This window comes from Lagenorhynchus albirostris, chromosome 8 (assembly GCF_949774975.1).
Source record: "Lagenorhynchus albirostris chromosome 8, mLagAlb1.1, whole genome shotgun sequence".
NCBI lineage: Eukaryota > Metazoa > Chordata > Mammalia > Artiodactyla > Delphinidae > Lagenorhynchus > Lagenorhynchus albirostris.
This window is the reverse complement of record NC_083102.1, coordinates 12,440,388-12,452,985: the sequence shown is the minus strand read 5'-3', so window position 1 is coordinate 12,452,985 and position 12,598 is coordinate 12,440,388. Positions and strand designations below refer to the sequence as shown.

The 12,598-nt window shown below is 39.4% G+C and overlaps 1 protein-coding gene across 6 annotated transcripts in view; it reads left to right on the top strand.

Moving 5' to 3' along the window:
• Positions 1–12,598, top strand: part of AGK (acylglycerol kinase) — a 96,306-nt gene that overhangs the window by 62,673 nt on the left and 21,035 nt on the right. For all 6 annotated transcript variants that reach the window (XR_009541901.1, XM_060156524.1, XM_060156525.1 and 3 more), the window contains 2 exons: positions 8,976–9,055; positions 11,960–12,017. Coding sequence is in view for 5 of the 6 variants with exons in the window: in XM_060156524.1 (XP_060012507.1) it covers positions 8,976–9,055; positions 11,960–12,017 (138 nt within the window). In the remaining variant the exon portion in view is untranslated. The remainder of the gene's footprint in view (positions 1–8,975; positions 9,056–11,959; positions 12,018–12,598) is intronic.

Below are 12,598 nucleotides of genomic sequence, written 5' to 3'. Positions count from 1 at the left end.
ACTGAAACACAATTAAACATATAATGGAAGATTCTCCAAAAATAAAAGAAATAGTCCTTGGAAGCTATAATAGTGCTTTATGTTTTCATTGTATAGTGTGAGTTCGCTTCTCCTTAGGACTTCTGACTCAGTGAGGGAGGCAAGATGTGTATTAGTATCTTCATTGGACAGATTTTTTACAAAGAGTTATCTGATCATATGACTAGTTGTGCTGTAGACAGAAGAAGAATAAGGATTTTCTGTCTTACAGTCCATTGCTTTTTCCTTCACTGCTTTGTCTAGGTGGGATACTCTTGGCCTGTCACATGATTTTTAAAGGGCAGTTTTCCCACGTGGACATCTACAATGCCTGGAAGTTGACTTTAAAGTAACTACTGTAAAGATTTATGGAATTCTTCCTAGTTCTTTCTTTTTGGTTTCTCAGTTCGACTCAGACCCTGCCAACCCAGAACCAAATGAGGAAGATAGGGGAGGTGGTGAGAGTGAGACTCTCCCCCTTTCCCCTGTCTTTCATTCCTGGATTCCTTCTGTTAAAGCCCCAGCTCTGATCATTCTCATACGATGATGCTTAGAGCTGCTCCTGAGCTCCTTCTGCCTTGATTCTTTTTCTTCATCTAGAATCCCTAAAATCCATAGGCCGGGCAGTTGTCTAGTTGACCAGGATCGTTTTCTTGTCACTGTTCCTTAAATTCTGTTGCACCCAGCTCTCCCAGTTGTTTTCCTCTGCAGAGCATGAGGTCATTTCCCCGCAGGGATTTGCTCTGTCCAGGGGAGCCTCTGACTTGGAGCAGCGTATCTCCTTTGCTGCTAAGGTCTGGCTGCATGCCTGTCTTTCTGTACAGTACCTGTTCTTGTTTTCTCATCTCTCCATCTCATAATCTGACTATTGCCCAGAACTTCACTGGCCTAAGATACAGTGGTGCTTTGTCTGTTGGCTTCCACTCTGTTCAGCTGACCTTGCTTATTTTTCCTGTGCTTGTGTGTCCTCCACCTGGGACCAGTGTCTCCACTACTGGCCTCTGCTGAATCCTGAGGGCTCCGTGCCCATCTGCTTTTCTAGACTCTTCACATTCTTCACACTCCTTTCCTACCCCTTGCTGGAACATAGCAACTCAATTCCGTGGCACCTTAATGTTGCAAGGCTTTTCGGTTAATCTTAATAGAAGAGTCCCAAAATTCTTCCCCCTACATGAAGAAAGGGAAAATGGTTTTAGAGCACCAGTCAGGAAATCTTGAGTACTTAGCTCAGCACTTCTTGCTTCCACTACATGCTTTAGAACAGCATTTCCCTAAGGAATATTACTTATGCAAGATGTCTTCCCAGAGAAGGGCTGAACAGTTAACAACTCAGGAAAGCTGTATATTGTATTTCTTCTTTTGGACATTTATAATGTACATTAACATATTAAAGACTCTAAAAAGAATTGCAGTAAACATAACTTCTTTCAAACCAAATAAGTTTGATATTTCCCAACTTATTTCAACATGGAATCCTCTATCATCATCATCATCATCATATCATCATCATCATCAGCTGTAACACTTAACATCTTAAGAAACATTTGGGAAATGTTCCCATTGATACAGCAAACTATTCACATAGTGTTAATTCTCTCCCTTAGGCTAGAGCGCCCTTTCTCCTCGTTTCTTTTCTTTCTCTCTACTTTCTTCCCACCCTCCCCAATCTAGGTGCTTTATTTAGTTTTCCTTTTTGGGGAAGGACTGGGGAAATCACTGTAGTATGCACTTATTACTGTAATATAGTGTCCTTCCTCAAGGGACCTGATTTCTCTCTTTTTTTCTAATTAGCATGCATCTTCCCTAGTCCAGTACTGTATGATTCAGCCTTGTTCCTTCTCTTTCAATACTATATAGTGCTTAGCTCACTCTTGGGAACCTCCTAGGTAGATCTGAAAAAATTATAATGAATAAATAAAAGAATGAATCCAGGAATTATACAGATATAGATATAGATACACATGCATATAAATGCTGGATCAAAAAACATAGTTAGATTGCAATAAAAAATTCCTCCCACCCCCTATTCCCTGCCTCTGTCAACCACCAATCTGTTTTCTGTATCATCTATAAGCTTGTTTTCTTTGTTGTTATGTTTTGTTTTTTTAGATTTCACATGTAAGAGAGATCATACAGTATTTGTCTTCCTCTGACTTACTTCACTTAGCACAGTGCCCTCAAGGTCCATCCATGTTGTCCCAAATGGCAAGTTTTTATTCTATTTTATGGCTAAATAATATTCCTGAGTCTCTGTGTGTGTGCATGTGTGTGTGTGTGCATGCCACAGTTTCTTTATCCATTCATCTGTTGATGGACACTTAAGTTGTTTCCGTATCTTGGCTATTGTAGTTAATGCTGCAGTGAACATGGGGGTGCATGTATCTTTTTATTTAAAAAAGTTTTTATACAGCAAGTTCTTATTAGTTATCCATTTTATACATATTAGTGTATATATGTCAAAATCAATCTCCCAATTCATCCTACCACCCCCCCACCACCACCACTTTCCCCCCTTGGTGTCTATAGGTTGTTCTCTACATCTGAGTCTCTATTTCTGCCCTGCAAACCGGTTCACCTGTACCATTTTTCTAGGTTCCACATATATGCGTTAATATATTTGTTTTTCTCTTTCTGACTTACTTCACTCTATGACAGTCTATAGGTCCATCCACGTCTCTACAAATGACCCAATTTCATTCCTTTTTGGGGCTGAATAATATTCCATTGTATATATGTACCACATCTTTATCCATTCGTCTGTTGATGGACATTTAGGTTGCTTCCATGAGTTGGATATTGTAAATAGTGCTGCAGTGAACATTGGGGTGCATGTGTCTTTTTGAATTATGGTTTTCTCAGAGTATATGTCCAGTAGTGGGATTGCTGGGTCATATGGTAATTCTATTTTTAGTTTTTTAAGGAACCTCCATACTGTTCTCCATAGTGGCTGTATCCATTTACATTCCCACCAACAGTGCAAGAGGGTTCCCTCTTCTCCACAGCCTCTCCAGCATTTGTTGTTTGTAGGTTTTCTGATGATGCCCATTCTAACTGGTGTGAGGTGATACCTCATTGTAGTTTTACGTGCAGGCTTAGCGGCCATGACTCACAGGCCCAGCCGCTCCGCGGCATGTGTGATCTTCCCAGACCGGGGCACGAACCCGTGTCACCTGGCATCGGCAGGCGGACTCTCAACCACTGCGCCACCAGGGAAGCCCCTCATTGTAGTTTTGATTTGCATTTCTCTAATAATTAGTGATGCTGAGCAGCTTTTCTTGTGCTTCTTGGCCATCTGTATGTCTCCTTTGGAGAAATGTCTATTTAGATCTTCTGCCCATCTTTGGATTGGGTTGTTTGTTTTTTTAATATTGAGCTGCATGAACTGTTTATATATTTTGTAGATTAATCCTTTGTCCATTGATTCTTTGCAAATATTTTCTCCCATTCTGAGGGTTGTCTTTTTGTCTTGTTTGTAGTTTCCTTTGCTGTGCAAAAGCTTTTAAGTTTCATTAGGTCCCATTTGTTTATTTTTGTTTTTATTTCCATTACTCTAGGAGGTGGATCAAAAAAGATCTTGCTGTGATTTATGTCAAAGAGTGTTCTTCCTATGTTTTCCTCTACGAGTTTTATAGTGTTCGGTCTTACATTTAGGTCTCTAATCCATTTTGAGTTTATTTTTGTGTATGGTGTTAAGGAGTGTTCTAATTTCATTCTTTTACATGTAGCTGTCCAGTTTTCCCAGCACCACTTATTGAAGAGACTGTCTTTCCTCCGTTGTATATCCTTGCCTCCTTTGTCATAGATTAGTTGACCGTAGGTGTGTGGGTTTACCTCTGGCCTTACTATCCTGTTCCACTGATCTGTATTTCTGTTTTTGTGCCAGTACCATATTGTCTTGATTACTGTAGCTTTGTAGTATAGTCTAAAGTCAGGGAGTCTGATTCCTCCAGTTCCGTTTTTTTCCCTCAAGACTGCTTTGGCTATTCGGGGTCTTCTGTGTCTCCATACAAATTTTAAGATTTTTTGGTCTAGTTCTGTAAAAAATGCCACTGGTAATTTGATAGAGATTGCATTGAATCTGTAGATTGCTTTGGGTAGTATAGTCATTTTCACAATATTGATTCTTCCAATCCAGGAACGTGGTATATCTCTCCATCTGTTTGTGTCATCTTTGATTTCTTTCATCAGTGTCTTATAGTTTTCTGAGTACAGGTCTTTTACCTCCTTAGGCAGGTTTATTCCTAGGTGTTTTATTCTTTTGGTTGCAATGGTGAATGGGAGTGTTTCCTTAATTCCTCTTTCTGATCTTTCGTTGTTAGTGTATAGGAATGCAAGGGATTTCTGTGCGTTAATTTTGTATCCTGCAACTTTACCAAATTCATTGATTAGCTCTAGTAGTTTTCTGGTGACATCTTTAGGATTCTCTATGTATAGTATCATGTCATCTGCAAACAGTGACAGTTTTACTTCTTTTCCAATTTGTATTCCTTTTATTCTTTTTCTTCTCTGATTGCCATAGCTAGGACTTCCAAAACTATGATGAATAATAGTGGCTTGTTCCTGATCTTAGAGGGAATGCTTTCAGCTTTTCACCATTGAGAATGATGTTGGCTGTGGGTTTGTTATATATGGCCTTTATTATGTTGAGATAGGTTCCCTCTATGCCTACTTTCTGGAGAGTTTTTATCATAAATGGGTGTTGAATTTTGTCAAAAGCTTTTTCTCCATCTATTGAGATGATCATATGGTTTTTATTCTTCAGTTTGTTAATATGGTGTATCACATTGCTTGATTTGCATATATTGAAGAATCCTTGCATCCCTGGGATAAATCCCACTTGATCATGGTGTATGATCCTTTTAATGTGTTGTTGGATTCTGTTTGTAGTAGTTTGTTGAGGACTTTTGTATCTATATTCATCAGTGATATTGGTCTGTCATTTTCTTTTGTTGTAGTATGTTTGTCTAGTTTTGGTATCAGGGTGATGGTGGCCTCATAGAATGAGTTTGGGAGTGTTCCTTCCTCTGCAATTTTTTGGAAGAGTTTGAGAAGGATGGGTGTTAGCTCTTCTCTAAATGTTTGACAGAATTCACCTGTGAAGCCATCTGCTCCTGGACTTTTGTTTGTTGGAAGATTTTTAATCACAGTTTCAATTTCATTACTTGTGATTGGTCTGTTCATATTTTCTGTTTCTTCCTGGTTCCGTCTTGGAAGGTTATACCTTTCTAAGAATTTGTGCATTTCTTCCAGGTTGTCCATTTTATATTGGCATAGAGTTGCTTGTAGTAGTCTCTTACGATGCTTCGTATTTCTGCGTTGTCTGTTGCATATATCTTTTGAGTTAACGTTTGTGTTTTCTTTGGATAAATACCTAGAAGTGGAATTGCTGGATCACATGGTAGCTCTATTTTTAATTCTTTGAGGAACTTCCATCCTGTTTTCCATAGTGGCTGCACCAATTTACATTCCCACCAGCATGCCCAAAGTTTCCCTTTTCTCCATATTCTCAACAACGCTTGTTTTTTCTTGTCTTTTTGATGATAGCCATTCTAATAGGTGTGAAGTGTTATCTCATTGTGGTTTTCATTTGCCTTTCTCTGATGATTAATGATGCTGGGCATCAGTATGTCTGTTTCTATGCTTTGCCCATTTTTCAAGTGGATTGCTTTTTTTTTTGTTTTGTTTTCTATTGAGTTATATGAGTTCTTTATATATTTTGGATATTAACCCCTTATCAGATATATGATTTGCAAACATTTTCTCCCATTCAGTAGGTTGCCTTTTTATTTTGTTGATGGTTTCCTTTGCTGAACAGAAGGTTTTTAGTATGATGTAGCCACACTTATTTATTTTTGCTTTAGTTGCTTTTGCTTTTGGTGTCAGATTTAAAAATCATTGCCAAGACTTATGTCAGGAAGCTTACCCCATATGTTTTCTTCTAGGAGCTTTATTGTTTTAGATCTTATACTGAAGTCTTTAATCCATTTTGAATTAATCTTTTTATGTGGTGTAAGATAGTGGTCCAGTTTCATTCTTTTGCATGTGACTGTCCAGTTTTCCTAGCATCATTTATTGAAGAGACTGTCCTTTCCCCATTGTGTATTCTTGGTTCCTTTGTCATAAATTAATTTACCATATATGTGTGGGTTTATTTCTGGGCTCTTTGTTCTGTTGATTTATGTGTCTGTTTTTATGACAGTACCATGCAGTTTTAATCACTATAGCTTTGTAATATAGTTTGAAATCAGGGAGTGTGATACCTCCAGCTTTGTTCTTCTTTCTCAGGATTGCTTTGGCTGTTTGGGGTTTCTTTGTGGGTCCATACAAATTTTAGGATTATATGTTCTATGTCTTCGAAAAATGTCTTTGGAATTTTGGTAGGGATTGCAGTGAATCTGTAGATTGCTTTTGGTGGTATGGACATTTGAACATCATTAATTTTTCCAATCCAGGAGCATAGAATATCATCTCATTTTCAATTTCTTTCATTAATGTCTTGTAGTTTTCAATTTCACCTCCTTGGTTAAATTTACTCCTAGATATTTTATTCTTTTTGATGCAATTGTAAATGGGATTGTTTTCTTTATTTCTCTTTCTGATAGTTTGTTATTAGTGTATAGAAATGCCACAGATTATTGTGTATTGATTTTGTATCCTGCAACTTTACTGAATTCATTAGTTCTGTCATGTCATCTGTAAGTCATGATAGTTTTACTTCTTCCTTTCCAATTTGGATGCCTTTCTTTTTCTTACCTAATTGCTCTAACACTTCCAATACTATGTTGAATAAAAGTGGTAAGGGTAGGCATCTTTCTTGTTCAAGATCTTAGAGGAAAGGCTTTTTACTGTTGAGTAGGATGTAAGCTATGGTCTTGTCATATATGGCCTTTTATTATGTTGAGGTATGTTCCCTCTATACCCACTTTGTTGAGAGTTTTTATCATAAATCAGTGTTGAAGTTTATCACATACTTTTTCTGCATCTAGTGAAATGATCATATGATTTTCATCCTTCATTTTGTTGATGTAGCATATCATACTGACTGATTTGAAGATGTTGAACCATCCTTGCATCCGTGGAATAAGTCTTACTTGATTTATGGTGTCTCATCCTTTTAATGTATGGTTGAGTTTGGTTTGCTAATATTTTGTTGAGGGTTTTTGCATCTATGTTCATCAGGAATATTGGCCTTTAATTTTGTTTTCTTGTATTGTCCTTGTCTGGTTTTGGTATCAGGGTAATGCTGGCCTCAAAAAATCAGTTTGGAAGAATTCCTTCCTCTTCTGTTTTTTGGAAGAGTATGAAAAGGATTGGTATTAATTCTCCTTTGAATGTTAGGTAAAATCTACCAGTAAAACTGTCTGGTCCTGGACTTTTGTTTGTTGAGAGGTTCCTACTGATTCAGTCTGCTTCCTAGTAATCAGTCTGTTCAGATTTTACCTTATTCTTTAAAATTTATGGTTTGTCTTAAAACTTACATTGTGTTTTCCCTGACCATCCATCTCCTTGGCTCCCTCACTCACTATACAGTTGCACCTGCTCTGTACTTTCATAATACTTGATACACATCTCTGTTCTTTGAACCTACTGCATTGTGTTGTTATTGTCTGTGTCTTTCTACCCTCTATTATACCTTGAGCTCTTTGAGGACATTTTTTATCACTAGTTCCTAATATATAATATATATCCGTTAATGATGATTCATGAAAAAAAAAAGCATGAATGAGTGATTAGCTTAGTATAGTCAGGATGGCTCAAGCCCTGCTGTCTTCCACAGTATGCACTAGGCACCCAGTGCATACATCCTTGCTGTGCTAGTAGTGGGTTACCTTACCATCACCTCTTTGCTCTGCCATTTCCCTCTAGCTCCTTCTTCTCTTGCTTAAGCAGGTGGAGAGAGCAGAAAAGGAAATCTGCTTCAACAGATACACAACCAAGGAATGAGAGGCCAGTGTCTTTCACTGGTAGGCTGGCCCTATTCATGTGTGATTTGCCTAGAAAACCCTCACTTGTTTCAGGGTAGCGGGAACAGGAGTGAAAGTGGGACTGAGCGGGGAAGGACTACCTCTCCTAGGAAGACTTAGACGCTTTCTCTAGGCCCACAACTTACAGTGCCAAGGATTCTCCTCCAGTTCCTAATCTTCTGCTTACACTGGTTCTAATGATGGCATGGTGGAAACCGAGCTGGTTCTGTGCCTGTTTAGCAAATTCTGTGGAGTTGTGTCTGGCATTTGGCAGCTCTCTTTAGAATGTGGGTACCCTCGGGCTTTAGCTGCAATTCTGAGCTACCGGGAAAGTCCCTTTCAGAATCCTGTTGTATATATTTTCATATAGGAAAGCCCATCATGAAGTGTAAACTCTTGAAGGCAGTGGCTCAATTGTGTGTTTTCTATATATTGCTAAATAAACTCACTGATTTATTAGAAGCTTGCTGATTATAATATGCAGTATTTGGCCATAAAGCACTGGACTAAATCCAAGTCACTTTTCATCCCGATTTGTTATGACAGATATCTGGCTGTATTTTCAGATATCCAAGTGAAACATTCTGGAGTACATACCAGGACGCTGATCTTCCTTGATAGCTCTTGGCCCTCCAAAGAGAACGCAGGCTTAAATTATCTTCGCCTTGGACAAGTATAAGAGAGAGAAGAAATTCTGGCTGACCCGACTGATTGGTCCAAGAATCAGCCTAATGATTGCAGTCTGAAGTATGATACTGTGTTTTCTTGCCAGCGGATTCATGAGGCCTAATACATAAAAGTTAGCTTCATTTTACAGGACAGTTTATTTAAGTACTCTGAGCACTCACAGAATTAATTTCTTAAATTTGGAACATTCCTTTTAGAATTTTGGTTTGATGAAATGTAGGCCATGAACGTTTGCTGGTTACTTACCTGTAGAGAGTTCCAAGTTATTGTCATCATTAATTTAAATTAAATGTGTTTAACTTCCAGGGTGAAAAGGAACAGCCAGTGTTTGCACTGACCGGCCTCCGATGGGGATCCTTCCGAGATGCTGGCGTCTCAGTTAGCAAGTAAAGGGGCACTGTATTAACGTGTGGTGATTTTAAGACACCTTCTTATTCTGTCCCTGTCTTTGCGGTTTCAATATGTAGTGATCTAGGAGTTAGTGCGGTTGAATTATGTGTGAATAACAGAGGTAGAGGTTTAAGTTCTTACGTGCGGAGAGGCTGCGGAGAGTTCCGGTTTCCTCCACGCTAGCTTGGCGGAAGATCAAGAGGAGCAGCGTGCATCTTTCTTTCTAGACGTCGTATTTGAGCGTGGGTGAGGCCACGCTAGCCCGGAGGGGCACTGGATGGCCTCTCCTCCCGCGGCCTCCTTAGCTGGGTACGAAGTCAGAGGCACCGCTGGGGCCATAGCCTCGTGGAGCTTTCACAACCCTGGTTGGAAGACCCCCCGACGAGAGGTGTTCTTTCTGAAAGCCTAGCAGATCCACAGAGCCCAGGCCACCTCTTTCAGAGGAGGAAGAAAGGCAGATGCCTGGCTATGTTGGGAGATGAAAGAAACAGGCCTGTGGAGGAGGTGATTAGAGGGCCGCTGCTGGCTTTTCATGCGAGCGGGCTTATTTTTGGAGAATTCATCGTGTAGAATAGGCTCCTGGCTCGGAAAGAGGGTGTGTCCTGTTCTGTTGCAGGGAGAGGCTGCTTGGGCAGGGCTTCCTGTGGTGGGGCTGAGCAGACGCGGCGTGAGGTTCCCTCCTCGCTGGTGGGCGTTTTAGTTTTTCTTTACCTCTTCTTGAAAACGGGCTTACAATTTTAGTATGGTTTAAATGAATTAGGATTGATCTCACACACAGCTTTTATCAAGAAACCCCTCTTTCACATTGTAGGCATTCCTGCTCATTTTCTTTACAGAAATTTCTAAGTTTTGGGGGTTTTTTTTGATGTGGACCATTTTTAACTTTATTGAATTTTTGTTATAATATTGCTCCTGTTTTATGTTTTGTTTTTTTTGGCCGTGTGGCCTGTGGGATCTTACTTCCCCGACCATGGATCGAACCCGCACCCCCTGCATTGGAAGGTGAAGTCTTTTAACCATTGGACTGCCAGGGAGGTGCCTACAGAAATGTCTCTCTTTTGTTTCACTGGTTATTCCTGCTAATGAAGTTCCTGACAGTGGACTGTCAAAAGAGAGATATCACTACGTTATATCACACACTGTGTTCTTTAATATTTCACAGCTTTTATTTGCAAGTATGCCATGGTTATCTTGATTCCACAAGTTATCTTTGTGTCTGATCTGTAATCTCAAATGCCAGCAATTTACCAAGAGGAATTGCTTGGTTTCCCCTGAGAAAATCTGATGAGAGCAAATTGCTTTCTAAATGTATTGAGCACAAGCATAGGTCAGCCCTTTAGGAATATCACACGCGGGCCCACATTCTGTTTGATTTCTGAGCAGTGAATTTTAAAATTCTGGTTGTTGTTATACCTGGACTAGGACCGCGCACTGAGTCGCTCTGTGTGTCATGAGAGAAACAATCGGGATGCGAGAAACCAATTCCTAGCTGGCCTCGGGAAGACTGCAAGCGCAGTGTCAGAACTTGCTATTGATACAGATGGAGGGAACTGCAGGCAGTGCAGAAATAAACTGCCTTGGATGGGATGTGTTTCTGTCTGGCTAACTGGGAAAAGAAGCAAATCATTGAGTAACCTTTGAAACAAAAGAACAAAAACAAAAAAATTAGTTGGTCCAAGCCCTCATGAATAGCATCATGGTACTTACCTGGGTAATAGAGTGGTTCTGCGTTGCTCGTTGGATAGCTAAACTCCTTATTTGGGCATTCAAGGCCCAACTTAATCCGTCAGCACCCCTAACTACAGAGTTGTGTATCTTTGCTTTAAATAAAGCTTTTGCCCTGGCTATTACTCTCAGTGTTTCCCGTACTTTTACTACTCCTTCTGCCTAGAATGATCTCCTTCCCTCTTTTATATATCTAAATCCAACCCATGTTTCTAGGTCTCATGCCCTTACTTTGTTCTTGTGTCATTCATTATGCAAGTGTGGCTGCTTCAGTGATTTTAGGCCCTTAGTGATTTCTTGTGCCTTCTTGACTCTCCTTACCAGTGAATCGTGATCAGTTTATACCATGTCATGTAAATGTTTATTTATTTGTTGTTTTCTGTTACTTTGGGGGAGGAGCCCTCAAAGGCAAGAATTTTATATTCTTTATATTGCTTTGTTTCCTCCATATACATAGTAAGTGCTAAATAAATACATATTGATCCAAAACAAATGGGGAGCAGTTAAGATGGGCTGGTAGGTGACAGAGATGAGTTTTAAGAGAGAAATCTACTTTATGCCGCTTTCCTAATTCCAACTAGGCATCTTTTTCTCTTCAGTGGCTTTTAGGTATTTAGCAATATGAAGCAGACCCTCTTCATTCCCAGATTTCACATTTGCCATTTTCAAGCTGCATAACATAAGTAATGCGAAATTATGCTGATTTACAGATTTTAATTGTATGTTTGTGTGTGAGAGAGAACACGGTGTACAGAATGCAGCCATTTAGCTCATGAGTAATACATCAGCACCCAGCAACTGCGTCTCATTGTGGCTTTATCCCTCTCCACTCATTTGGAATGTATACTCAACTGTATTCCATGGTGGAAAGTATATATTACGGTGGTACCTGTGAATTTAGAGATTCAAGGAGACTCTGATTATATATCCCTTGTAGATTGCAAGGATCTAGCTGCTGTATAACTAATTATGTATGGTTTGACATGGTATTCAAATGCAGATTAAAAACTTAACTGCAATACTTTTTTTTAATACTAAAGCACAGTCTCCAAGCCTCCAGAGCAGACACTCATGGTAAAGGTGTAATTCTAATGCATTATCCGTCATGAATGGTATCTAGCACATTGACAGTTCTTTTAATATTCTAATTACATTTTTATCTTGGTCTTTCTCAGGTACTGGTATCTTGGGCCTCTGAAGACCAAAGTAGCCCACTTCTTCAGCACTCTTAAGGTAAATACAGTTTACAGTGTAGAAGCTTGACTTCTGGTATTTTGTTGTTCCTCTGTGATGTGTGTATTTGGAACCCTTAAAAATTTCTTGCTACAGATGTATATAGCGTGCTCCAGCACTGAAATGGGGCATATTGACTTATATACAAATGCAGAAGGCATTCCTGTTGTGATTCCTCTCATCTACCAACTTACCCTCTCCATTACCAAGCCCAGATTTCATTTCATTTTATATTTTACTTCCCTTTGTCTATTCATTCACTCACTCTTACCAGACAAACCTTGAACACAATGACCTGTATCTCATTAACTATTTGCAAGTGTGTCTATATTAGCATCTGGAAATGAACTGAAGTTGTGTATCTAATCATACAGGCTTGTGTATAATATAGGAGGTTTCAAACTATGCTTCATGCTTCCAACTGTGCTTTTTCAAACTAGCCAGATGTGGGTAGTGGTTGCTGTATTGGACAGCACAGGTATAGAGACAGTTGCCATCATCAGAGAAAGTTCTATCAGGCCATGCTGCTGTAGACTATACAGTGAGAAATACTGGCATAGAGAACAGCTCAACAATGCATA